The 27,987-nt window shown below is 46.5% G+C and overlaps 1 protein-coding gene across 7 annotated transcripts in view; it reads left to right on the top strand.

Annotated features, from left to right (window-relative positions):
• The window catches only part of PTK2B (protein tyrosine kinase 2 beta), a 140,135-nt gene that overhangs the window by 71,085 nt on the left and 41,063 nt on the right, over positions 1–27,987 (top strand). For all 7 annotated transcript variants that reach the window (XM_029202887.1, XM_029202886.1, XM_029202885.1 and 4 more), the window contains one exon: positions 6,293–6,533. In XM_029202887.1, coding sequence (XP_029058720.1) covers positions 6,330–6,533 — 204 coding nt within the window. In that variant the 5' untranslated portion in view covers positions 6,293–6,329. The remainder of the gene's footprint in view (positions 1–6,292; positions 6,534–27,987) is intronic.

Raw genomic sequence — 27,987 nt, 5'->3', positions numbered from 1 at the left:
TGAATTAACATTGAAAAACCAAAAAAAAAAAAAAAAAAAAAACAAAGGTGGAAAGACAAAGTTAGAATAAAAGACTGCCTCTCAAATGGAATACATTCAGCTTTATGATGGATTCTTTACAGTATTCTTATTTTTCTCATTTTGCCATGGACACGGCGAAACATCACCAAAGGCCATCATCCACCTGCCAACTGCTGTTTGGGAACTCTGTCCCATCCCAGCTTGACGTCTCAAGGCATCAGAGCCAGTTGGTGGCAGAGCCGGACACTAAGTCCTAAGCATGGTGGCAGGACGTGACACCAGCAGCCCTCTCGCCATTGGCAACATGGTGGCCTTAATTCTCTGCCGCTTACCAGTTGTATGCTCTGGAGAGTCACCTCGCTAGACCTCTAACATTACCTATCCTGCAGAATCCTCCTAGAGAATTAGAGGTTACTTACGTAAACTCCCTGGCACACAGTATGTGTTCAATAAGACGTAACATTACCTTGCAGTGTCTTCAAGATCGAGTGTATTTTTCTGTGATGTTGACCCCCATAACCCTGACATCTTCCCCACACCAGGAACACAGCCCTGGGGACAGTGACAACCCAGAGGATCTGAAGGGACTTCAATCCTGCTTCAGTCTCCCCTCCCCCTTCAGGCAGGTGAATGTCTTGCCGTTCAGGAAGAGTGTCATTTATTTTCTTCCTGAAGACTTCAGGGACTCAGAGATTGTACCGCTTCCCTTAGTGCCCTTGGCAGGTCTTGGCCAAGACGTTCTTATAGCCAATCAAAACTTTTCCTGTTTTAATTTGAGCCCATTTCCTTGTGTTTGTTATTCTTTGGCTTTGCCTTGGGCAGATCTGGGGGTTGGGAGACAGCCGGAGCCCACGGTGGCTCTGAGCCAGGGTTTTCTCCAGTGCCGTGGGACGGTCTCTCCTCTGACAGTGCCCATAGGGTCTAGGGCAGGCCAGGATGCAGGGAGGAAGGATTGCCAGGCTGGGGTACAGACCTGGACCACAGGAAGGAGCAGGGGTTTTGGCTCACACACTTAGAGTCAGAGGATTTTGTGATCAACAAAATCCAGAGACAAGCTACTGATGAGAAATTCAAGTAATCAGGCAAAGTCTGGAGGAACAGGCAAGTTCTGTTGTCCAGAAACAGGAGCTAGAGTCAGCGGGTCGTTCTCATGTCTTCCTAACTGCACCCAGTGCCATATGTTGGTAGCTTGAAATCAGCCATGGTGAGCCTGGAGAGAAGACCATGCGTGACGTTGAGGGCTGTGTTCTCCAAGACCCCCAAGGCAGGTGACTGAGGCTTTCCTTATATAACACCTTTCAGTTACTCTTCTTCAGAGAGTTTTGGGGGACCCCTTGGCAGTTCACTGCAGATCTGTACTGACAGTTGGGAGTTTTGGATGCCACGTGTCAGCAGAGACGTGGGCACCACCTTTCTGGGCTGAGGTCTTTCGGCCAAACACCTCCAAGACCTCTCATGACCAAGTCCTAGCTTGGGGAGGGGTGATGCTCTCTAAGCCAGGAGGACTCTGGATTCTTCACAGACTGGGGTGTTCCATGCTGGGTTGACACATTTCTTCTTGCATGGAGTTTGTGCCCACGTCTGTGGTATCAAGAGATACTACTTTCTTCAAAGGCAGATGGGAAGGTGGGAAAAACTTTGAACTTGGATTCAAATCTGCTTTGGGATCCGAGTTTGCTACTCAACAAGCATGATCCCTTGCCCAGATGGCTTAAAATTTCTTGAGTATGTTTTCTCATTTGTAAAATGGTCATAATCATCTCTGCACATCTCCCAGGATTGTTGTGCAAAACACATATGTTTCTTTTAAAGTTTTTTTAATTGTAATTGTTTTTGGAATAGATAGCCCAAGGTTACCACTACAAAGGACTAAGGGCAGACCTGAGGGACTAGCATTGGTCTGAAGGCAAAGGTAGATCCCGGGTGACTGAAATAATTTTGCTAAGATATTTCAATGGGATCCACGTTGACTACTATGAGTGATGGCTCCTGAACCAAAGGCCAGGAAAAAACTGATGGCGATGAGAAACCAGTGTCATCCAAGTGTGTTGATGATGGCCAACGTATCCGTCTAGGTTGGATGTAGAATATGAATACTGCTCTTTGATCAGGGTCTGGTGGGGGCTGGCTCCTGCGTGGGCCAGGCACTGCGCAGTTAGGCTGGGAAAGGGGAGTCAGCTATCAGGCTGTGGTTTCTCATCATCACATTTTTGAACCTACAGTGATGCATTACTATCACCCAAAGTCCATAGTTTACATCAGGGTTCAGTGTCGGTGTTGTGCATTCCATGAGTTCTGACACATGTATGATGACATGTACCCATCCCTATAATATCATGGAGAGTATTTTCACTGCCCTCAAAATCCTCCATGCTCCTCCGCTTCATCTCTCCTTTCCCCCAAACCCTGGCAACCACTGATCTTTTTACTGTCTCCATAGTTTTGCCTTTTCCAGAATGTCATATAGTTGAAACCATACAGTTTGTAGCCTTTTCAGATTGGCTCCTTTCACTCAGTCATATGCATTTAAGGTTCCTCCATGCCTTTTCATGGCTTGCTAGAGCATATCTTTTGGGCATCGAATCATATTCCGTCGTCTGGGTGTACCCATAGTAAGGTAAGATGTTAAGAATAGGGGAAACTGAGTGAGGGGTATATGAGAACTCTCTGTATTATCTTTGCAACTTTTCTGTAAATCTAAAACTCGTTTAAAATAAAAAGTTTATTAAACAAACGAAAAAGTATTCCACTGTCTGGATGTACCACAGCTTATTTATCTGTTCGCCTACTGAAGGACATCTTGATTGCTTCTAAGTTTCGGTAATTATGAATAAAGTTGCTATAAACATCCATGTGCAGGTTTTCGTGTGGACATAAGTTTTCAGCTCCTTTGGGTAAATACCAAGGAGCATGACTGATAAATCATGTAAGAGTCTGTTTAGTTTTGTAAGAAACCATACAACTGTCTTCCAAAGTTTGCACCAACGATAAATGAGCATTCCTGCTGCCCCACATCCTCGTTACATGTTTACATCCTCTTGGCCCCTCAAGTTTAAAAGTACCGCATCTCATTGCACCACTGGCTGTAACTGCAAGGTTAAAAGCACCATGGGGGCCTAACCCCCTCTGCCTACAGACTCTGCCCTGACCTCTGTCCTGGCGAAGCTTTCTGACTTGCTCTGCCTCTGATACTGGGCTCTGCCTTTCAGAGAGGGCTTCTCTCCTTCACTCTTCTCTTCAGCCAATGACACACATCACATGTGAAAGTGGAGCTTCCAAGATCGTAACAGCCAGATCTCTTGTATTTTACTGACATATTACTCCTACTTAACTGTTCTCTTTCAAACTCTCCCCTAGTATTTCAGGGAGTCCCCAGGGTGTCTCTGTGTGCTCACCAGCACCAGTACCCTTTGGGTGGGAATGCTGCCTGGGCTGGGGGGTATCTTCTGAATGGCACCCCATCCCCTTCACTGTGGATGTCCAGAAGCCACATGGTGTGACCTGCAGTTGTGGATATAACGGCCTCCTTCCAGGTCTGAGTCCACGTTCCCACTGGCCAACATGATGACACTGCTTGCACCCCTATTTTCCAAATGGTCTTTGGGGTGTAGGCCCTTTGGCTTCCATTGGCATGATCTAGTCCCTGGGGACAGACACCATATGCTACTCCATTTCCTTCCTACGCAGATGTCTGTTTCACAAAACTGTGTCATGAGACCCCTGCCTGGAAATTAGTTTATACAAACAGATGCCCAGGGGTCATGGGGCCCCTGGCTCAGTAGACACAGGAGATCCTGAATCTAGGACCAGATGTGTGTGTGTCATTGATGGTTATATATATATATATGCGGTTTGTCTGTATGACTAGAGTGTATGCTCTTTAGGGGCAAGACATCCTTCCCTCTTTTTCACATCCTATAGCAGATTTGTCATGGTCCCTTCTGATGTCCCCTTGGGCCTTGTCATTTCAGTATTCTGCTTACTTTTACCTGCCAGCATCTGCTTCTTTTTGCCTGGGGACTTCCTCTGGCTCTGAGTCCACTCTGCCCTTGTGCAGAACTGGCTGGAAATGCTGGGACAATGGCTGTTAAGAAGTGGTGTGGCTCTGTCGCTCACTGGCTGGAGTGGCTCTACAGCGTGTGTTCTGTCCTCGCTCCCAGGGCTCCCAGCAGGGTTCCTCTGCAGTTGTCCAAGCGATCGCTCCGTTGATAACAGGCTGCCTTCCTTTCCCTGTCCCACACGTCCCACTCCCTGGTAGGTTTCCTGGGGTTGCCTCTCAAGCTACTTCCCTGGTTTCCTTATTGAAGGTCTGGGGAAACCGAGACACACATCCAGTACATAGCAGAGGATTGGCACACGGGACAGGTCCAGTAGACATTGAAAAAAGGCATGGATGCTTCTAGAATACACATACTAGTCTCTAAAATAAAGCAGACTGGGTAGTCTTTTCTCCATCTGTCTTGTCCCAAATTCTGCCTGCCCAGGTGGACTCAGGCTGGCACTCTGCTCCTTGTCTGCCTGCCCTGATGGAAGGGACACATGCTGCTTCTTTCCTTGTCCTCATAGCATCTCTTTCCTGTCTTCGTGATACACACTGGCTTTTTAAATGAATGACTTCTTACAGCTAGTGACTGTCTATGTTTCCCTTCTAGTGCCCAGCCAGTGTGATTGAATGAGCATAGACTTTGCTGCCACATCTAAAATATTTGACTCCACATTTGTATTTTTAAATTAATTTTTATTGGAGTCTAGTTGATTTACAATGTTGTGTTAGTTTCTGCTGTACAGCAAAGTGACTCAGTTATACATATACATATATCCAGTCTTTTTTAGATCCTTTTCCCATATAGGTCATTACAGAGTATTGAGTAGAGTTCCCTGTGCTATATGGTAGGTCCTTAATAGCTACCTGTTTTATATGTAGTTGTGTGTATATGTCAATCCCAATCTCCCAGTTTATCCCTCCCCCCCATTCCCTCTTGGTAACCATAAGTTTGTTTTCTACATCTGTGACTCTATTTCTGTTTTGTAAATAAGTTCATTTGTCCCATTTGTGTTTTAACTTTGCCCGCTCCGTCCTTCAGCCCCCAACTCCCAGTCTGAGGAATGTCCGCCTAAAATCACAGTCTCCTGTTAGAAGGGAGAGATTCTTCTGTAAGAGCGGGTTCCATATGAGAGCTAAGCTTAGTCTGGAAGAGGTTCTCAACCCAGCCTGGATGTTAGAAACATCCTTAGAAACTTAAAAATACCAATGCCAGGCCTCCCACGGACAACCTCATTGGCAATCTCTGGGCACAGGGTCTGCATTTAGACTTTCTTGACAGCTTCCCAGGGGCTCCTAATGTGGAGCCAAGATTGACACCTCCAGTCTGGAGCTAGAACTTCCATTGCTTCCTTTGGGTATTTCTGCTTTAGACCAGTGGGAATAAACCCTACAGAGCTGTTTGTTGTGGGATCCAGAGGCCAGGACCAATCTGGCTGAGATTTGGGGTGATCTAAAGACTCCTAGGATTCTTACAGTCTATATAGATGTCAACCAAACTGTCATCAGAACTGGGCTGGGTCTGGAGGCCCAGCCCCACCTCTTCGCCCCGCAGCAGAAAGACCTCGCAGATTGGGCTGCCGGGGTGCTGTCCCTCTGTATGCAGTGTGTGATGCTCTGGGAGATGACTTCCTGTGGGACTGAGGCTTCGAGCCCTGAAAGCCCAGGTTGGCGGCTGCAGGTGCGGGTGGGCGGAGCCCTCAGCTACTAGGCTGGCCCCCCAACCTGGGCCCTTCCCTGTCTTTCCCATTCCAGTGCCCTCCAGGCCACCCATTCTCCACTTCGATTCCTTCCCGGCTTCTCTCCCCTTGTCCCTGTTTCTCTCCTGCTATTTTCTACTGTCTCGCTCTTCGCTTTTTCTGCTCAGCTGTGCCTTGGAACCAGGCTGGGGCCGCCTCCTCTCAGAGCTGCGTTTGCAACGTGTGGGCCCCTTGCCTGGGAGCCAGTGTGGGAGGAGAAAAGTGATGGCGAGAGGGGGCTTCTAGCAGAGAGCTCACAGCCTGCGAGCTCTGGGTCCAGGTCGATACCTGGACGTTTAGGCAACCTGCTCCTTTATTTGTGTTTCCGCTTCCCCATCCATGAAGCCGGATGCCTTTAAGGGGAGTTTTCGGGAATGGGTGGATGTGTGCTTTGCACAGGTCTCAGAGCTTGTTGGGTGCTGTCCCAGGGGGATGAGGCGTGTGGGCCCACACCACTCATTTCAGGGCTGTCCCTCTGCTGTCTCCACAGGACTGCGATGTGCCGGTCCTAGCTGCCGTCTGAGAGGATGTCCGGGGTTTCTGAGACCCTGAGCCGAGTGAAGGTGGGCACGTTACGTCGGCCTGAAGGCCCCCCAGAGCCCATGGTGGCAGTGCCAGTAGACGTGGAAAAGGAAGACGTGCGGATCCTCAAGGTCTGCTTCTATAGCAACAGCTTCAACCCCGGGAAGAACTTCAAACTAGTTAAATGCACTGTGCAGACCGAGATCCGGGTGAGTGTGGTGGGTGCTGCCTGCTCCGTCCATTTGTCTGTCTCTCCCTCATCTTCCTGGGCAGCTGAGCATCCCTCCTTCAGCCTAGCAGGCTCTCCTGTATCCACCACCTGGGCTGGGGGCCCTGGAGGGATGCTCTCAGCCTGTGGCTCCAGGCCTCCTCTCCAGGGCTCTGCAGCCTGAGGCACAGATTGTGTAGCCTTTGTTTGAACCCCAGATCGTTTGCTCAAGCTTTGATTTATCTCATTTCGACTCATTCAATATTTATGACATTTGAGGCTCTGCAAGGGATGTAAGCTCCCCCCACCCTCAGAGGGTTTACACTCTCATGGAATTGGAATACACAAGTGATTGCATTGAAAATAGAACAAAAGTGGTTTAGGACATGCGCTGCGTCCTTACAGAAGGGAGCTGTGAGGCGTTTAGAGGATGCTAATGAACTAGAGATGCCCTCGACCAGGGGCATGGTTGCCAGGCCCTTTCTGAGGCAGTACTTCAGGTGGCTCACTTTCACCCAGGGCCTCGGAATCTGTTTTGCAAATCCAGGTACCCACAGTCATCAGGGCACCTAGACACCAGGAAGCCAGTTCTCTTTAGCCAAACGTGTAAGAACTTGTCATCAGAAGCAGAGTCACAATACTGATTGATTTTAAATGCCTACGTTTATTGAATAATTACTATGTACATGCCTGACTCAATCCCTTTACATTATCTCATTGAATCCTCCCCACAGCGCCATGAGATAGATACAGTGAGGATATCCCTTTCCACTCTCAGAATATTCCTTTCTGATGACGCAAAAGAAAGCCAAATCGATTCTCCAGAGTTTGCTTAGTGGGTTTGTAATTTGAACAAAGGAAGCAGGAGAACCTTGGGAAAACTATGCAGGTCTGAGAAAGCTGGATGAACCATCTCCAATCCTCTCATCACTAATCCTTCCCTGTCCTGGAAGTCAGCATCCCCCAAACTCAGTCAGCGTCTTTTCTGCTCGGTGCTGGCAGCAGCCTCTCCACGTCTGTCCCTTTGGCTGCCTTCTGTCTGTAACAGCACACGCTGTACTTCAGTACACCCGAGCAGAATGTAATTGATTAGGTCACTGTCTTAGCCAGTTGTCACAACTGATTATGGTTTGGTTCTTCCCTCTGTTTCCTATAACTGATTTGATTAGGGCCTTGTTTGCATCTTATGGTTCCAGATCTGTAGGTACAGTTGTGTCCCGAGAGCAAGCCCTGGGCACCTTCCTCCAGGAGGATGTTTTCATGTCTCCTTAGCTATCTACTTCTTGAGTCTTCCTTTGGGTGTATCATCTTTGCAGGTAGCTGATGCCATCTACCGTGGGGTTTTCGAGTTTAATTTTCAGAAGGCCACCTGATTCCCATGTTCGGAGCACCTCCCTGCTTTTTTGTGCTGAAACCCAAAGAGCATCTGGTTAGACCAGATTAGAGCGTGTTCTGTGGCATTATGGTGCAAAGGGACCCTAAAGGATTGGTAGATTGGAAGAGGCCGTGCTGAGGAGAGCAGGGGGCTTTCCAAGAGGAAGGGACAGCAAGAACAAAGGCAGGGAGGCTGCTCATGGGAGCCTCCAGGGAGGCTGGAGCATGGGTTATATTTAGAAAAGTATCTAAAGTCAAGATCAGAAAGGAAATTTGATGGCCAATAACGGAAGGCCTAGCATATCAAGCTAAGGAATTTGTACTTGGACAGGTATTAGAAACACACAGCTTTTAAGCAGGGGAGAAGCTTTCCTGGAGCTGTCTGATGTCTTGCTAGGTGTCTAAGGGGAAAAAATACAATAGCCTACAGAAAGGGCAGTGAGACCCAAGCTTAAGAAGAATGGCTAGCTCTTGAGGCATTACCTGGAGGGGTGTGAGAACAGAGGTGGAAAAAGAACAAAGAAAGAAGCGATAGCCTTCTAGGCGTTTATGTCCCAGCCTTGTGATTTTGCCTGTTTCCAATCTGTCCTATAGGCAACATGTCACCTGCTTATCGCAAACAGTCATGGCTTTCAAATCACCTAGACTTTGAGCCCGATACTGCTCCACCCTTACTGGTTTTATGGCCTTAGACCCAACACAACTAACCTGGCTCAGTCCCTTCACTTGGGGATTATGCCCACCTGTAACCTTGTTGTAAGGATCAGAGGTGATAGATGGGAAGCGTCCAGCATATGGCAGGAGCTCAATCATTGGAAGCTATTGACTGTGTGGGTCATTACCCTGCTCAAGAACCTCCAAGGGTCTCTAATCACCCATAGAATAAAGTTCAAATCATCTTCTTTTAGTGTTTATCCACTTATCTGTCATATTTTCAAATAAAGTAAGATGATCAGATTTGTATTTTGAAACAGTATGTAGTGTCCTGCAAGATGTTAAGACGTGCATGCTGGAGAAGGGTTTTTATGGTCAACGAAGTTTGGGAAATGCTTGGTTAAGCAATCCTGAACCAATTCCTTTGTGACAGGACTTCTCAGAATCTTAAATATGCTGTCATGCATGGTGGGTCACCAAGAAAGAGCCACAGAGGTGATGTTTTCTTAAGTCAGCCATTCCTTATTTGCCTAAGAAACCCTTCTCTTAAAAGTTGGACAACCAGCTCTCTAGGAAATCATTTAGGGATCCGTTTTTCCTAAACTCTGACCAAAGTACAAAAAGGGTAGGAGAGAGGAAAAGCTGGTGAAAGGGAGATGGATTAGGAAGCTGTGGCCGTAGTGTGGGCGGGAAATGATGAACTAGGGAAGTGGCATTGGGAACAAAGACAAGTCAACAGATCTGAGTGCATCTAAATAGGCAGAGTCAACAGAACTTGATGATTAACTAGACGTAGGGAGGAAGAGAAAGGAGGGAGACAAGGACGACTCAAGCTTTTGCTTGGGCAGCTGAATGGGTGTTGATGCCATTCATTGAGATACCAACGGAGAAAGGAAGGATGTTCTGAGATTTCAGCTTTACATGTGTTGTGTTTGAAGTGTTTATGAAACACACTCGTAGAGGAATGTGGGCCTGGAGCTGAGGAGGGAGAAAGGACCTAGAGGTGAGGATTTGGGAGTCATTCTGCAATGGATACCATGCGAATAGGTAGGATCACCCATGGAGAATGAGCAGAGCAGGAGAAGGAGTTCCAGTTAGGAAACCTTGGGAAACCAACCTCGAAGTGGCTGGTAAAGAGGGGCAAATGAAGGGAAAAAGAAGAATCATCCAGAGAAAGGTGAAAAGAACCAAGAGAACAGGAAGGAGACAGAAGCAGAGGAAACTTTGAGGAAAGAGTGGTTAGCAGCTCAGACACTCAGAAAGGTCAAATCAGATAAGGCTAAAAATAGGTTCATTGACTTCAGCAACAGGTGCTATGATGATCTTTTACTGGGCAGTTTCAGTGAAGAGATGGGGGCAGAAGCCATCGTGCAGTCAGTTGGAGAGTGGAGACAGTGAATGTTACCATTTCAGAAAGGTTTTGCTCATGAAGGGAAGGAAGGAGGAAAAGGCAAGAGGAACAGTGTTACCGGCAGAGGAAATAGCATGTGCTAAGATCCTGAAGTGACCAACACACACGTCAGGTTTGAGGCTGAAGGATGTCCAAAGTTGACTAGTTAGACCATGCTATTGATTTTGGATTTTACCCCATCTTCCATGGGAAGCCACTGATACAGTTTAAACACGCGAGTGATATGAGATTGCATTTTTAAAAGGTCACTTGGGTTACATAGTGGAAAATAGACTGGAGAAGGCAAGAATGGATGTGAGGAGATGTTAGGTGGCTATTGGAGTGATCCAGATAAGAGATGGTGATAGCTTAGATTAGGGTTGTAGCCACGGAGATGATGATCATGATGGTGATGATAATGTTGATGGTGTTGATGGTGGTGGTGGTGGTGGTGATGGTGTTGATGGTGGTGGTGGTGATAATAGCAGCTACCGTTTTGAAAGCACATCATATGCATTATCTCCTCGACTTCTCAGAAGAACCCTATGAAGCACATACTATTATTATCTCCATTTTATATATAAGGAAACAAGGTTCAGAAGAGTTAAGCAAATTGCTAGTAAGTGGTGGAGACTGTTTTCAGACCCAGGCAATTCACCTCCAGAGCCTGCACTCTTAACCACCATGGTCTATGGAGAGAAGTGATTGTAATCTAGAAAATTTAAGAGAGGAAAATGAAAGGTTTTGCTGATGGACGAGAGATGCAGGAATAAAGAAGAGGGAGGTGTCAAGAACAACAGCCCTAGGAATTCCCTGGAAGTCCAGTCATTAGGACTGCACGCTTTCACTGCCGAGGGCCCGGGTTTGATCCGTGGTCGGGGAACTAAGATACTTCAAGCCACACGGCATGGCCAAAAAAAAAAGGGAAAAAAGAACAGCAACCCTAGTTCAGGTGGAGAAAGTCCCACTCCCCAAGACGAAGAACACTTAGGAGAAACTGGTTGGGGAGTGGGGAACTCACAGGTTCAGTTTCGGACCTGTCAAGTGCAATTGGGATGCTCTAACATTTTCACGTTACATTAAATATGTGAAAATGTTGAGTAGGCTTTTTGATATATCATTCTGGAGGAAAGAACTGGGCTGGAGAGAGACATCTGAACCTTCTCAGCCTCTGGGTGGTGGTTAGAGCCATGGCTATGGGTCAGTTCATTAATGAAGGAATCCTGAATAATTTCACCATCCATTTCACAAGTATGTGTTGAAAGGGAGAAAGAAAAGGGAAATCATCACGCTCCTACTCAAGTGAAAGAAGAGCTAGAGAAAGGGAGAGAGAACGACAGAAGAAGGGATTGCCTCCAATTAGATCTAAAACATTAAGTGTATGTAGTACTACTCTGTGGGTAGACAAGACGGCAATGCAGCAAGATTTACCCAACCTGTTTGAAGAGTTTGGACAGATTGAATCCATTAATATGATTCCTCCCAGAAGCTGTGCTTATGTATGCATGGTTCATTGACAAGATGCATTTCAGGCTCTTCAGAAACTTAGTTCCGTGTCATATAAAATTGAGTCCAAGGTCATTAAGATAGCTTGGGCTTTAAACAAAGCTGTAAAAACAGAATACAAACAATTCTGGGATGTGGACCTTGGAGTTACATGTATACCATGGGGAAAAGTACCTGACACCAGGCTGGTTATGACCTGGAAGTATCATCAAATCCCAAAACCCAGAGGCACTCCCTGCTTTCAATGGGTTTTGAGTTCAAGGGCTCACACTAATGAATGACATTGACCCCCACTAATGAATAAACCTTTACAAATGGAGGCAAGAGCTCTGACAAGAAGACAGAGATTCTGTGAGAGCATAGAAGACAAAAGAGCTTGGTCCAGACATCAAGGAACCGCTTTGCTATTCTGGGCCTGTTTGTAGACGCTGTGTCCGGTCGTGTAGGTCCAGACCAGCTTCCCTGCCTGAGAGTATCCTGGACCGGCCCCTCCCCCCTGCTGCTTCCACAGAGCATTTCTTGCAGTCTCCTTGCCTAGCTGAGTTTGCATCCTCTAATGGATTTTTCTACTTCCAGCTCTCTATCTTCTTTCACCATCTTCTCTGTGTCAAAGTACTGCCATCCCTTTCAAGCTGGCCAAGCACTTGTCCTTCCGTAAGAACACTCCTAAAATTCTGACACCTCCGTACAGCTGTGTCTGATCGAATGGAAGCAATGGAGAATCGCCCTGGCACAGTCCATGTGGTAAAACATTTCCAAAACATGGTTACTCCATGCATCCTTGCTGATTTCATGTTTTCCTTTTTACTCTCAACTTCTTTCTATACAAATGTAATCTCCTCAGATGCTTTCTCTGGGTTGTTAAAAGCTATGTAAGTAAGCTCTGGCCCTTGTGCTTAGGACCCAACAGAAATTAGACAGGTGTTGGAGGGAAGGGAGCAACGTGCCGAATGAGAAATGGATTTTGTTCGTCTTGATTTTCCGTTTCCCCTTTGTTTGATATTCATAGGAAATTGTGTTTGTTTGGGAGCTCTGGAGCTCTGGAGCAAGTGGAGTCTTCTATCATTATGTATTTTTCTAACATGCTAATTTGCTTGTCTGGGAAAGGGGTTAAGATAACACTTTGTAAACAACCAGCAGAGTGCCACGCAGACGTGCCCACACAGGACGTCTCTCTTTGACTCTTACAGCCTCTCCTTCATTTCTCTCTCTCTCTCTCCCTCTCCCTGCTCCTTTTCCCATCTCCACTCTTACTCTCTTCAGGGTAGGTTGACCATATGTCCCGGTTGTATCAGACAGTCCTAGTTTACACACACTGTCCAGGGATGACTATGAACAGTGCCCCTGCTAATCTCAAGAGCATCATGATTCGGAGGATAAATGGTCACCTACTGCTAATTGCCGTTCTCACTCCTCTCTGCCTGGCACACTGACTTGCTGGCTCGTGGTGTTTTTCCCTCCCCTGCTGACCCCAGCTGACCCACTCGCTGCATGGGCCCATCTGTATCCATCAGTGGACCATCTGTGTCTCATACAGGAGGGCCTTAAGCAGAAAATGAGGCAGTTGTGTGTGATATGGTGTGCTTCCAAGGATGCCAGCAGAGCGCCCACGTTCAAAAACCCTCTCCCTCGGCCAGCCTCTATCGTGCTGAAAAGCCACGATCAAGACCCACCCTTGTTTTGTCCCGAAGCATCACCCCACTTAGCACCCACATTTACATCCCTGGGAGGGTTAGAGACGGAACCATCCTGTGCCCTTCCCGCTGGTCCAGTGGTGTCCCCTCCCCTCTACAGCAGGGATTCCAGGCTGCGGGATGGCCAGCAGGTGCCGCTCACCTGGTGTGTGAGGAGAGCACAGTCCAGTCCCAAAGGCAGCCTGCTCTACACATGCCTGGACTAACTGCCCTCCCTGTAGATTCAGCGGTCATACAATACATTCCAGAATATTCCCAGAGAAGGAGATTTCAGATACTGCGACCCACTGTCCCTGCCCTAGACTCATCAGACATTCATCCCAGTTACTTTCAAGTTTAAACCTATCACTTAACCAGACACAGGGTGTTATGGATTGAATGTGTGTTCCCCCCGATCCCCCCCAAATCTGTATGTTGAAGCCCTAACCCCCAATGCAATGGTATTAGGAGGTCGGCTTGAGGTCATGACAGTTGGGCTCCCACGATGGCTTAGTGTCCTGAGAAGAAGGTGAAGAGACCAGAGCTGTCTCCCCTGCTGTGTGAGGGCACAGCCAGAGGGTGGCTGTCTGCAAACCAGGAAGAGAGCGCCTACCAAGAACCCAGTCTCCTGGCCCCTTGATCTTGGACTTCTCAGCCTCTAGAGCACTGAGGAATAAATGTTGTCATGTAAGCCACCCAGTCTGCAGTCACCTGTTGTAGCAGCCCGAGCAGACACAGGGATAGCAGCTGCTCGTGGTCAGAGGAGAGTCTCCAGGCCACAGTTCGTGGGCCCACGTCCTCTGTTCCCAGAGCAATCCCCGCTGCCCTCTTCGCATGTCTCCGCGGGCAAGACCGTGAGGTTGAGATGCACGAGGAAGGGAATTCGTGACTCCTCGTCCCAGGAAGCTGCTGTCGCTAAAAGAAAGATTACCCTAAAGCGAATAATGGAGCCACACAAGGCCAGCCCCCCACACATGAGAACAGCCCTGGGAAACCTGAGGCTGTTTTCATCCAGGAAACCACGGACCGACACCACAGAGACACTCACAGTGCTATAAAAAGAGGCACATTCGCAAGGACCCCCTCCTTTCTGTACCCCGTCCCCATTTCCTGTATGTGCGCGGCAGGCCCGCCCACCCAGCCCTGACACCTGCTGAGGCAAGCTCGAGGCGGATGTGCAGCATCCTGGGCCCCTTTATTCACTGTGCGCCCAGATTCATTCCGTCCACAAATTAGCAGCCAGGTGCCTATGCTTACGTTTCTATTTTTAAACAGCAGTAGCATTGCTGAATGTCCTTGTTAGGTACAGGCTCTTTTAGCACATCCAAATGAAAGCTTTCACAGTAAGTTATGTTAACTTTTACTATTTTGCTCTTCAATCATTTTTTTTTGAATTTTTGAATTCTGTTTTATTTATTTTTTTATACAGCAGGCTCTTATTCGTTATCCATTTTATACATATTAGTGTATATATAATTCTTTTAAAATTATCCCTTAGATGTGTGAAGAACTCAGAATTCGTATTGCTGTTGTTATTTGTTTCCTAGGGCTGCTGTAACAAATTACCATGATCCTCATGGCCTAAAACAATAGAAGTGTGTTCTCTCGCAGTGCCAAAGGCCGGACTGTATCAAGGGGTCGCAGGACTGGGCTCCCTCCAAGGCTCTCGGGTGGAATCCTTCCTTGCTTCCTTCAGCTTTTGGTGGCTCCAGGCTTCCTTGGCTTATGGCTGCATCACTCCAATCTCAGCCTCATCTTCGCATTCCTTTCTCTTCCTTTCTCTTCCTTCTGTGCATCTCTCCTCTGTGTGTCTTTTATAAGGACACTTGTCATTGGATTTAAGAGCCCCTCAGATAGTCCAGAATGATCTCATCTTGAGGTCCTGAACTTAATGACATCTGCAAAGACTCTTTTTCCAAATGAGTTCACATTCACAGGTTCCAGGCCTTGGACTCATCTTCTGGGGACCACCATTCAAGCCACGACAGCCACCGGTTGGGATCACTATGGCAGTTGCTGGCACCCCCATTCAGGGGCACGCAGACACACGTACACAGCACACAGGGGAGTATGAGCATTTTGCACACGTATGCACACCCACAGTGACGCAAGGCTGAGTGTCGGAAAGCGACCACAGGCTGATGAAAGCTTATCACTTTTCCTTGCCCTTTCCAGGGATTCTCAGTTGCCGGCCGGCTGTGGGTTGTCCCCTCCCTGGCCTGATTCCCGTGACACTGACAGGCTGTATGTCGCCACAGGCTGGTCCCTTGTCACTCCTCAGATGACCTCATCCAGTCACATAGCTTGAAATTCTCATTTTACCCAGTGGTGCCCAAATCTGAAACGCTGGCTCCAGCCTCCTCCCATAACTCCCGGCCACGTGTCCACCTGCCTGCCTGCCATCTCTGCTGGCCGCCCAGCCTCCGTGCGAAGAATCAGCTCAGAATCCTCGCCTGAAACTCTGCTTCTCCTCCAGTCTGTCCGGCTCCACTAACTGCAGCTCTCTTCTTTCAGTTATTGTGTCTCAGGCTTTCGACCTAGGAGTCTTCCTTGAATTCTTTCTTCCTCTCACACTCTGTACTTCATCCATCAGGAAATCCTGTCTGCTCTACCAGCAAAACATATCCGGATTCTGACCATTTCCTTCTCGCCACTTCCGTTGCCTCTTCCCTGGTGCAGGCTGTCAGCATCTCTTACCTGGAATAACGCATTCACCTCCGAACTGCCTCTGCCCTTATCCCCCTGTGATCCATTCCACAGGTAGCGGCCATGGTGAATTTTTAAAACACAGGTCAGTTGGAGGGATATATTTAAGGTATAGCTTCGAGCATATCACTGCTCTACTTTAAACTCTCTGATGACTACCTTCCTCGCCCAAAATAAGATCCAGAGTCCTTACCCTGGCCTGCAACAGGGGTCAGCAAGCAAGGCCTGCAGGCCAAATACAGCCCACCACCCATTTTTGTAAATAAAGCTTTATTGGGACAAAACCCCACTCAGTTGTTTACTATTGTTTATGGTGCTTTTGAGCACAAGGGCAGAGTTGAGTAGTTGCAACAGAGACCATCTGGCCCACAAAGCCTAAAATATTTACTACCTGACCGTTTATAAAAAAAGTTTGCCGAGCCCTGGCCTGGCCCTTCTGACCTTTCCCCCATCACTTTCCTCCGTTCCCTCCCCACCTCAGCCCCACTGGCCTCTTCACAGTCACCCAGATGTGCCAAGCACACAGGGCCTCGTAGATGCCCACCTCGGGGTCTCTGTGCAATCTGGTCCCTTTGCCTGGAAGGGCCTTCCCCCACGAGGCCACCCCTCTCGCCCTGACTTCCTTCAGGGATCCATTCAAATGCCGCCATATCAGAGAGGACTTTGCTGGCCACTCCACGTAAAACAGCAACCCCACCCGACCCCTCCCCCGGCATCATTCTTGTGCCCTTACCTGTTTTGTTTGTCTTCCTGGCACTTATCAGAACCTGAGATATTATTACGCTTATCTGTTTATTGTTAACCCCCAAGAGAAAATAAGCTCCATGAGAGAGGGACATTTTGTTTCCCCAGTTTGCTGAATTAATTAATGAGTAGTTATTTAATGATGGATGGATGGATGGATGGATTCCAGTTATGAAGCCCGCAGAGACTGGTTAGAATTCCACGTCTCAACTCCAGATTCCAGTAAGGGAGAGGGAGCTTCAGGCTGACCTGGTGTGTACAGGGGGCGGTGTCTGGGGTCAGTGGCATTAAATGTCAAGAGGTGCTGTGAATGGGGTGTGGGCAGAGGGGTTCATATAACCACTGCTACAGTCTTCCCAGATGAGGCAAGCAATCTGAAGTCACCAGGGGGGTTGAAATGTATCAGTTGTCCAAGTTGCATCCAAATTCACTGAATCAGAAGCTCAGGGGTGCTGGGACTGGCCGCTGCCCTGAAGTACCCACTTCTGCCTGCAGGATGCCTACCTGGCTCACATGCCCCCCGGGAAGGATTCTCAACCATCCCCCAGGTGGGGCGGAGCCCCAGGGTAAGAAGTCATGGTAGAGGATCTGAGAACTCACAAGATAGATACTCAGAGTCTTGGAGGGTCTGTGAAAGGATGACAGGAGCAGGCTTGATGGGGCGGAATTGAAGACGAGGAGTGTAGGTGGGCATCAGGGGCTTGGAGGTGGTACATTGTGCTCCCGTTTCCCTCATTCAAGCACTTGACAGGTTGTATCGTAATTGCCTCTTGTCAGTCTCTAAACGGAGGTGGCCTCCTGGAAAGCAGGGATTATATATTGCTCACCATTATCTCCCCAGTGCCTACTTATAGCCTAACACAAAGTAGGCGCTCAGTAGATGTCTGTATAATGAATGAATGAACAAGTGGAAGAGCTGAGCCTACAGAGCACAAATGAGACTAGGAATCTCCTACATCACTTGATATAAAGACCAAATAGGAAGTTGACTGGAAGGAAGTTCAGCCTTCATAAATGATAAAGTGTAGGAGGGTTAATAGAATTTCAGCTGGTTTCAAATAGAATTTCCTGTATACTCCTGGGCAAGTCACTTGACCTCCTTGGGTCTCAGTATCTTCATTTAAAATCAGAATCAAATGAAGAGATCTCTAAATTTACGTAAGGCTCTAAAATTCTGGTCTAAGTTTTATGAGCTTATTAAAGTCTGAATAGTTGAATATCTGTGGAGTTGTAGATTTTATTCTTATGGCTGCATCAGTGAGGTTTGCTCTCACATATGAGCTTCTAGGATCTGGAAGGCAAAATAGCCATTCAGCTTAACTTCCATCAAGACCTGAGTGAATTTGGGCCATTCTTTTTCTCTCTAGCCCTGTGACATTTACTGTCTAGTCAGCATTTTTATTTTATTTACTTATTTATTTATTGGCCGCACCGTGCAGCACTCGGGATCTTAGTTCCCCGACCAGGGATCGAACCCTTGCCCCCTGCAGTGGAAGGGCGGTGTCCTAACCATGGGACCGCCAGGGAATTCCCAGCATTTTAATTCTAGAGTTTTATATTTTACAAGGAGTTTATTCATCTCTTAAAAGCTGAGCCTATAAGCAGGGGAGGAGGTCTCCACTGGGTAGCACGTGAACCAAGCTCGTGGGCATAAGCTATGGCATTTGTCTCAAGTTGCAAGCTTATGTCTTCTCCTGTCATTTAACTGTGGATTTGTTATGCTAATCTGCTAAACCAAGCCCAGTACAATAGCTAAACTTAGACATTTATTTTTGAAGAGATTTTTTTACAAGTATAAAATAAATACATGAGAGACAAACATGAGAGGAAAACTATAAATCATTATCTCTCATGAATGTATATGCAAAAATCCTCAACAAAATATTAGAAAATTGAATCCAACAATATGTAGAATGAATACATGTTCACTCAATAACAATAATAATAATAGCATTTTATTTAGCACTATTATGGGCAAGGCATTTTGCTGACCTCTTTACTTATATCATTTCATTGAATCCTCACAAGAACCCTATGAAACAGGAAAATTTTTACATTTTACAAATGAGGAAATCAAAGCAGAGAAGTTAATTTGCCCAAAGTCACGAAGCAAATCAGAGACTCTGACTCTTGAGGCCATTCTCTGAACCACTACAATATATACAGAAGTTCAAACACAGGAAACCCAGAAGAATAAAAACACATATGTGTATAATTGCACCCCTGCAAGACAACACTGTTAACATTGTGATATGTTTCATTCTGGATTTGTTTATTTCTACTTCTATCCCTATCATGCTTTGTATATGATTTTATATACTACAACTCCCACTAATTGTAACAGGGAGTTAACAAGCTCTTTATACAATTTTACAAACTAGCACATAAACCCTGTGTGGTCCTCCCATCATTTTCATGGTCCTTTTCAAACTATTTGGATTGGTTGTCTATTGTGGGGCTTTTGCTGTTTTTGAAATTGCTACAGTGAGTTTCTTTGTATACAGAGTATTTCTGTATTTTAAATCGTTTCTTCAATTTATGCTTTGCCTGCCATAACAAAATGTCACGGGCCTGGGGGCTTAAACAAGAGAAATTTATTTCTCCTAGTTCTGGAGGCTGGAAGTCCAAGATCAGGGTGCCAGGATGGCTGGGTTCTGGTGAGAGCCCTCTTCCTGGCTTGCAGATGGCTATTTCTTGCTGTCCTCACATGGCAGAGAGAGAGAGCTCATCACTCTTGTGTCTCTTCTTATAAGGGCACCAATCTTATTCATGAGGGCTCCACTCTCATGACGTAATCACCTCTCAAAGGCTTCACTTCTAGATACCATCACATTGAGTATTGGGGCTTCAGCATATGAATTTGGGGGTGACACCAACATTCAGTCCACAGCATGCTTCCAGGCATAGAACTAAGGCCAAGATATAAACACATTTCAGGTTCTTGATACAAAACATATACTCCTTTGGTATCTGTCCTTGCAGTAGGATGGGAGCTCTCTGGGGCCAGGACTTTGTCTCATTCTCTGCTGTATCCATAGCATCTAGAAGGGGGCCTGATACGGGGAATGTGCCCAGTATGTAATTATTGAATGCATAGGTAAGAATCATTGAGAGGTTTTCTTGTGTAATTCTTGGTATATGCAGAAGAAAATAGGTACCAAATAGACGAGTCGGTGGTTCTCCCTGGGGGCTGTTCCACATCTCCTGGAAAGTGGTGTTTGGAAACGTGTACGGGCCTACTTTATTTTGCTAGTCACGTTGTCATCATTGTCAGGATGACCAGGGCCAGGGGCAAGGCATTCAGTGGGCTGCAGCCATGGGTGCTGAACAGCACCACACAACAAAGAATCATCTGGCCCCAAATGCCAACGGCGCCCGTTGGGACTCACTAAAGTGAGTTATGGAGCATTATGGTGAAATGAACACCCCAAACCCATCGCCCTGTGTGAGAATAAAACCTCACTAGTCATGCTGAAGTGACTCGCTCTGAGGCAGACACTACACGCCACACAAACAAATCAGTCATTACTTTAAGAGATATTTTGGTAGGAAGAGTTTTTCAAAGAAGTTCCTGAAGTCCTCCTGATTCTGTCCTAATGGACCTATCACATTCTTCATCCCTTCTAAATGTCAGCTTGGCATCCAGAGCCTTTCCTTGTAGGTTATTAGTGAATCCAAACATTTGACATAATAGTGTTATTTTTAACAGAATATTTTTCAGAGACGCCTCTTATGTTCGGTTCAAGTCATTTAAAAAGAAGGCCTCTTGTTGCCTTTTCCACCTGTTTTTGCACTTTCTCAGACCCTCACTTCCCGTCTGCCCGTGTAGCAGAAGGGGAAAGGAAGGAGCCTGCTATCGTGAGCTTCGCCCTAGGAACATAAAGCCCTTCGTGGCTTTCTTGCTCCAAGCAGAAGGAAGTCATTTTTCTCTGCATTTTTTCTTCTCCGTGGCCACAACCTGACATCCTTCAAGGTTCATTCATCACGCGTCAGCCTCCTGCTGCTGCCAGTACCAGCTTAAGCTTGGAAACGGTCTCAGATCCCTTTTCCAGAGATGGCTTTACTCAGCCACCTGCACCTCTTCTGTGGATCTGAAGGGCTGTTGGAAGTTACCAGCAACCATGGCTCCCTCCTTGACCACTGCTCAGCCAGTTACTCCGTGGGAGTGGATCCCGGTCCCAGGGCACCAGCTCCCACTCAGGCTGGGAGAGTCTAAGGAGCCTCTCTGCCCAGGGACCCTTAGACTCCATTTCAGGCTCTCAAATATATGTCTCAGTTATAGACTTCTTGAGTTAATTATTCCCCAGGATGGCTTGAGCTTGAGCCATGCTTATCCTTTCTTCTTTGTCCACGCATCATGACCATGGCCAGCATTTATTTAGCACTTACTGTGTGCTACCATTAGGCTAAGCTCTTTACGTGTCTGGAACCCACATAAACCTGGCCAGCTTGCTTTTCCCTTGAAGCCAGCCTCAGTGGTATCACATTTCCAAAAAACTATTAGTCTGTCATGTAAAACTAATTGGAAATCAATTTAAATCTTTACTGAAATCTCTTTGGGGAAAAATATCATTGAGGGATCACTTTCAAGATAAACAGAAAATTTTCTTAAAATTTTTATTGCCATTTCTTAATATCCAATAGGGTTGGCTCCCGTCCAAAAATATCTTTACTTGCATTTTTAAAAATTCCTGAAATCTAGTCCACGAAGGCTGTTATAGTTCTCCCCTCTATTGCTCATGGCAAAATCCATTCTTTTTTTTTCCCTCAGTCACTTTTTGCTTCTTCCAGTGTGTAAGTCAAGTTCAACTGGATTGGAACCTCTCTGCTTCACGCTCCCCCATTACCAAGTTCACACGATGGAAGTTCAAGAGTTGCGTGGTACATGGAAACCTCCTTAGATAATGGAGGGGGGCAGTGTCACATGTTTATAATTTTATATCTGCTCCTTTTATTTACATCACATGTTATCTTATCCAGTCCCACCCAAAAATCTCACGATGGAAGAGATATGTTCCCCATTTTACAGGTGAGGAAATGGAGATTAAGTGACACGGCCACGACCACACAGTCTTGGCCAGATCCAGTAGACGCCAAAGCCTTGGTGATGTCATTAATCACCACACTCCTGATCTCTTGAACATTTTTGAATGTGGGTCACTGTCCCTCATAACCCCAACTTGTTATCCAGAGAGCTGGCTCCTATTCATTTAATCATTCATTCATTCCTCAGGTATTTGAGGATCTACTTTGGGCCAGGGACTGGGCTTGTAGAGGATAATATTGTATCTAAGGTTTGGCTTTTGACCTTGCATTTGAGAGGTTAAAAAGGCAAACATCAGTAATTGTCTTAGTTCTAATTGGTAAATGTCTGTATTCATTTCTTAGGGCTGCTATAACAAAGTATCACAAATGGGGTGACTCAGAACAACAAAAATTCATTGTATCACAGACCTGGAGGCTAGAAGTCCAAGATCAAGGTGTCGGCAGGGCCATGGTCCCTCTGAAACCTGTAGGAGAACAATATTTCCTTGCATCTTCCTAGCCTCCGGTGGGTTGCTGGCAATCATTAGTGCTCCTGGGCTCATAGAGGTATAACTCAAATCCCCCATCTTTACGTGGCATTCTCCCTGTGTACATGTCTCCCTCTGTGTCCGAATTTCCCTTTTTTATAAAGACGTCAGTCATATTGGATTAGGGCCCGCCTTAACTACCTCATTTTAACTTGTTTAGTCTGTAAAGACCCTGTTTCCAAATAAGGTCACATTCTAAGGTACTGGTGGTTAGGATTTCAACCTACCTTTTGGGGGAGACAAAGTTCAACCCATAACAGCATCTTGTAAGATGTGTGTGCAAACTTCTTTGGGAACCCAGGGGCGGAAACAAACCCTGTCTAGGCAAGTCAGGGAGGGATTCCCAGGGGACCTCACAGTGCTAATGGGCCTTAAAAAGGATAACTTGCAGCTAAGCGAGGGGGAGGACAGGAGGGGAGGGCACCAGGTGTCCCCCAGGTGGGACATGCTGGGCTTGGAGAAGAAAGAGAGCAGTCCTGGGAGGCGGGCACTTAGAGTGCATCATGGGTGAGCGTGGGAGATGAGGCTGGAAAAAACATACAGAGGAAAATTCCATAGGGCCTTTTATGCCTCACGCTAAAGAGTCTGGATCTCATCCCATAGAAATGAGGACCCAGTGACAAAAGTCACCTGTTTAAACTTGCCTTCCGTCTCAAAGGGATATCTTTTCAAAGAGAATTTAAGCAGGACTTTATAAAACTAAGACTTCAAGTTATTAAAATTTTAAGTTCCATCATTTTTAAAAAGAGGAGCATTTTGCCTTCATAAACCAAAGAGTAAAGAGGGTGAGTCAAATCAAGCCTGGAAAACAAATGAAGGCCAGATCCTCAGATGGGCTCCCGCGAAGCAGACCCCGAGATGCCCTTTGCAGGCAGGAAGCATCAGTAAGCCCCCGTGAACCTCACCTGCAGGGAATGACAGGGCAGGAATGGGCAGAGAGAAAAGTTGGGCTGTGACACGGCCGCATCACAGGGAGCACGGGAGCTGGGATGGCCCAGCAGAGCTGTTCCAAATTAGGATGAAAGGACAGGGCCTTTAAACCCCCAGTGTAACCAGTCAGTGGATACAGGCTGCCCCCAGTAAGGGGTGTGACCTCAGGCAAGGTGCAGGCACTTCTGGGGGAGGGAGTGGGGGATACAGCTGTCAGGCTGTTCCTAAAAACCCAGCGACTAACATGAAGTATGTTTCATAAGCTCAAGCGAGAAAAACCAAAAAGCTTAGGTATTTTATAAAAAGAAAAATTAGGTGAACCTGAGAAAATCACGAGAATACAGAGATTACTACAGAAGTTATAAAATGTGACCAAGGTACAAGGACTATTAGATCAAAGCAACAGAGAAAGAGGCAAGAAACAGTCCCACACATATAGGCCCTGAATGTTAGCTATCCTGCTGAAATCAAATTCATTTTCAGCCATACCTCACGCTATATACAAAAATCAATTTCAGATTTAAAAAATGTGACTCAGGGGCTTCCCTGGTGGCACAGTGGTTGAGAGTCCGCCTGCCGATGCAGGGGACGCGGGTTCGTGCCCCGGTCCGCGAAGATCCCACATGCCGCGGAGCGGCTGGGCCCGTGAGCCATGGCCGCTGAGCCTGCGCGTCCGGAGCCTGTGCTCCGCAGCGGGAGAGGCCACAACAGTGAGAGGCCCGCGTACCGCAAAAAAAAAAAAAAAAAAAATGTGGCTCTGTTCCAACAAAAGAGTGAGAAAGTGGATTGAGTAATTAATTGCTTGGGTGACCTTTTTCTCTTTGGAAATAAATTGTTCTGGGCTTGGGGACAAGCATCTAGTCCTGTTCCTTCTTTGTTTCTGGCCGGCAAGAGGAAATACCAGAGAATAGGGAGAGAGGTGAAGGCAGTTTGGGGTCTTCACGCTATTTGATAAAGCCAATAAATCAACGTCAGCCAAGCAGGAAGAAAAGCCATAGAAACCCCACTGTTTGCAAGAAAGCCTCAGAAGCTGTGAGCCATGGGCTGTCCGGGGGCCTGCTTTTCAGTAGCCCTCGACGTGGGTGGAAGGAAAGGTTTTTCCTGTAGCAAAATAGAATCCTGGGCTTAGCTAAATAACAATTGATAAAATGAAGACAGATTTTTTTTTCTTTTCTGTCATGTTACATATGGCAATTTTGTGAGTAGGTAAATATCTTATACTGTTGTTTTTAAAAGTGATTTATTCATAGAGAAAGAAATACGGAACTCATTAATGACAAATTGTGAGCCGTGGGCGGAGGGCTGGTTTTGCTGCTCCCACCATTTGCGTGAGAAGCTGTGTGAATATGAGAGAAGAGGCGATGAAGGGTGAGGGAAAGCCAGGGCTGATGCAGAAGCCTCCACGGGGAGATCATGTAAAACCTCAACGTTTTTTCTTTTAAACTGATTTCCCAGCCCACTCTGGGGCCCCCACCACTTAAGCTGCTTTCCTCCTCTCACCCCCTGAATAGAAGCTTCTTGAGGCGGGGGCTCTGTGTGAGCTCTGGGGCTCCTGCTACACTTTGCAGAACACATACGTCATAGATAGTTGCTGATGGTTGGAATGAAGGAACCGTCTGCAACTTCACAGGACAAGGGCAGGGAACAGCAGGAAGGAGGCTGTGGCTCGGGGAGCTTGTCATCCTACTAGAAGTACATGTCAGAACGGGGTTCACAGCCTGGGCTTGGGTGACCCCAAAGTTAGTGCTCTTTGTATGTCACCTGTGGTTGTCAACTTTGTCTCTCCCCAGGTATGCCTGGAGGATGGACACACTTCGCAGTGCACTTCTGACCCAGTGCAATTGGGGAGCTACCACAGACTTCACAGGTTGAGGGCACAGTCCTCCACAAGACACCCTTCCTCAGAGTTCCCAGGCCAGCCACACTTCTGACCAACTGGCTACAAATTTAGGGCTTCCCACTACCTCAGTTTCAAAATTTGCTAGAATGACTCACAAAACTCAGGACAATTAAAATTTTATTATAAATGATACAAATAGGAACCAGCCAAATGAGGAGACACATAGGGTGAGTTCTAGGAGGGTCCCAACCATGAAGTTTCTGTGTTCTTAGGACATGTCACCCTCCAGCTAGCATTACCAACCAGGTAGCTTCCCCCAGCTTCAGTGTCTAGAGTTTTTATTGGGGTTTAGTGATGTAGACATAATTGATTGATTGATTGATTGTTGATTGATTGGGTCATTGGCCATGTAATTTGACTCAATCTCCAGCCCTCCTTGTCTCCCTGGAGGCCAGGCTGATATCATGTGACTCAAAGCTCCAAACCTCTAACCACATGGTTGATCTTTCCAACAAGGCCGAGCCCCCATCCTGAGACTACCTAAGGGCCCACCATGAGTTACCTCATCACCATAAACCTCGGTGGTGAGGTTTGGTCCAAGGTACCCATCAGGAACAATAAAGGCACTCTTATCGCTTAGGAAATTCCAAGCATTCAGAGGCTCCCTTCCCAGAAGCAAGGACAAGACCAGCCAAGTTCTTTCCTATACAACATCCTGTCATCAGTAACCAGCAGGGTGATGGCGATGGTGGGTGGAGTAGCCATTTGGTAAAGCTCCAGCTCCCCAGGAACTTCAGGTTTGCTTCTCCAGGAGGAAGCTCCCCTGCAACCCAATAAAAAGTCCGTTCAGTACCAGGCAGCCTCCCAAGAATGCATTTCATGTTTAGAAAATCCCCAGGTTCTTCCTTACCTGAAACTGAAATCAATCTTCCTTTGAAAATCTGTTGGATGAAGAGTCTCTTAATGCATTTCCACCCCAAGGATCTAGAGTTAACCTTATCCCAACATCCCTACAACAGAAATTGGTTGCTTTTTAGCAGGAAACCTAGAAAAAATTTTGCATAAATTATGCCCTGGAGAGTTTCACAAACCACAGAGCAAAGAGCTGGATTCAGTCAGGCCCCTCTCAGAGGCTCTGAGTGGAAGAGAAGCTGAAAAGCCCCATCTAGCCTGGCAAAAATTACTTCTCATATGGCTGGGAGTCTCCCTCACCAGAATCTCTCTTCATTTTGAAATTATTTCAAACTTATAAAAAAAAGTTGAAAAAACAGTCCAAAGAACTCCCATATCACCTTCACCCAGATTCCCCAATTGTTCAAATGTACCATTTGCCGTATGTAGTAGCTCTATCTCTTGATAAACACACATACAGTATGCCCACTATCATTATTCTCTTTCTGAATTATTTGAAAGCAAGTGGCAGCAATACTGCTCCATCACTGAAAAGACTCCAGTGTTTATTTCCCCACACAAGGACACTCTTCTACGGAGCTATACTGTGACCATCTAAATCAGGAAATCACCATTGCTACAAACAGCTCTACCATCCAAAACATAGAGCCCATTCAGATTTTACCAACTGTGCCTACAATGTCTCTTTTTCCTGTCTGGTCCAGGAACACACATTGCATTGCGTTGTCATATCTCTTTGGTCTCCTCCAATCTGGAAGAGTTTCTCAGTCTGAAAGAGTACAGGCCTTTTATTCTATCAATCTCTGAGGAGACCCGTCACCCAGGTCTCATGACTAGACTCATCACGAACTCTTGGCAGGGATATCTCAGAAATGATGCTATACCCTTCTCAGTGTATCAAGGTGGGAGGCAGGTCCTGTTTACCTTGTTCTAACACTGGTGATGTTGACTTTGATGACCTGGTCATTTGTGTCTGCCAGGTTTTCCTTTGTATTTGATTAGTGTCTGAAAGGAGATACGCTAAGACCGTGTCAACGTCCAATCAGACCTCCACCCTCCAGTTTTATCATCCATTGATGAACCAACCGACACTGAGTTGTTGCCAAACGGTGGTTTTCTATTTCCATCCTTTCTTCTACATTTACTAGTTAGCAATCTCCTGGAAAGAAGAGCATCCTCTTCTCCCCCATTTATTTATCTATCTGTCCTAGATTCTGTTTTATTCAGTGGATGCAATCCATTCCTACCATTATAGACTTCAATGCTTAGGTTCTCCCAGACTTGGCCCGTGCCAGCCCCTGTAAGCTGATACTGCTTCCTTGTTATATGTCTCCTACATTCTCTAAACACTTCCTTTTTTCTAGCACAAAAAGATATTCCAGACTCATCTTGTACCTTCTTTGCCCCAGCCCCGGAATCAGCCATTTCTCCAAGGAGCCCTAGATCCGTTTAGTGGAGAAGGGTATTTGGAAAGTAAGACTGGGTGCTTGGTATGCACTTGACTATCAGGGTGTCATTGGTCCCAGGCTTTCTCAGTAAACAAACCTTTCTCTCTCTCTCTCTCTCTCTCTCTCTCTCTCTCTCTCACTCTCTCTCTCACCAGGAGCTCTCACCAATGCTTTTAATTCCAGTTCCTCACCTAAGGTTCCTCTCTATTCTTCCTTTCTCTATATTTCAAATACTTTCTCCAACAGTAAGAAACCTGTTTCCCATTATCCTCAATATATTGACTCCTTTGCTCAAGCCACCTGTATGTAACCAATTTCCTAACCAATCCAGACCTCTCCACCCCTGGCCCCACCTCCTCCTTTGATCCGCTCCTAGCTCTGCAGCCACTGCCAACCCCTCAGCCTCACTAATTTGACCCCTGGGCAAACCACCACCTCCAAGGGAAGGAAGAAAGAAAAGGAGATAAAAAGGTAGCAGAAGAGGAAAGCAGAGTTTTGTTTTGTATTTCCACTCTTTCTTTGTTTTTACAAAAGCACCAGAATCTATAAGAGATTGCTGTGTTAAAATAATGCTAAGGTTTTTTGAGTATTTACCTTGTGCCAAGTTCTGTCTTAAGGGGTTTTATCTAATTTAATCCCCGTAAGACCATTCAAAATAGACACTGCTATTTCCTCCATGTCACAGATGAGAAAACTGAATGCAGA

Source organism: Monodon monoceros, unplaced genomic scaffold (assembly GCF_005190385.1).
Source record: "Monodon monoceros isolate NGI ecotype Baffin Bay Population unplaced genomic scaffold, NGI_Narwhal_1 Super_Scaffold_5, whole genome shotgun sequence".
NCBI lineage: Eukaryota > Metazoa > Chordata > Mammalia > Artiodactyla > Monodontidae > Monodon > Monodon monoceros.
This window is presented reverse-complemented; position numbering and strand designations above follow the sequence as displayed.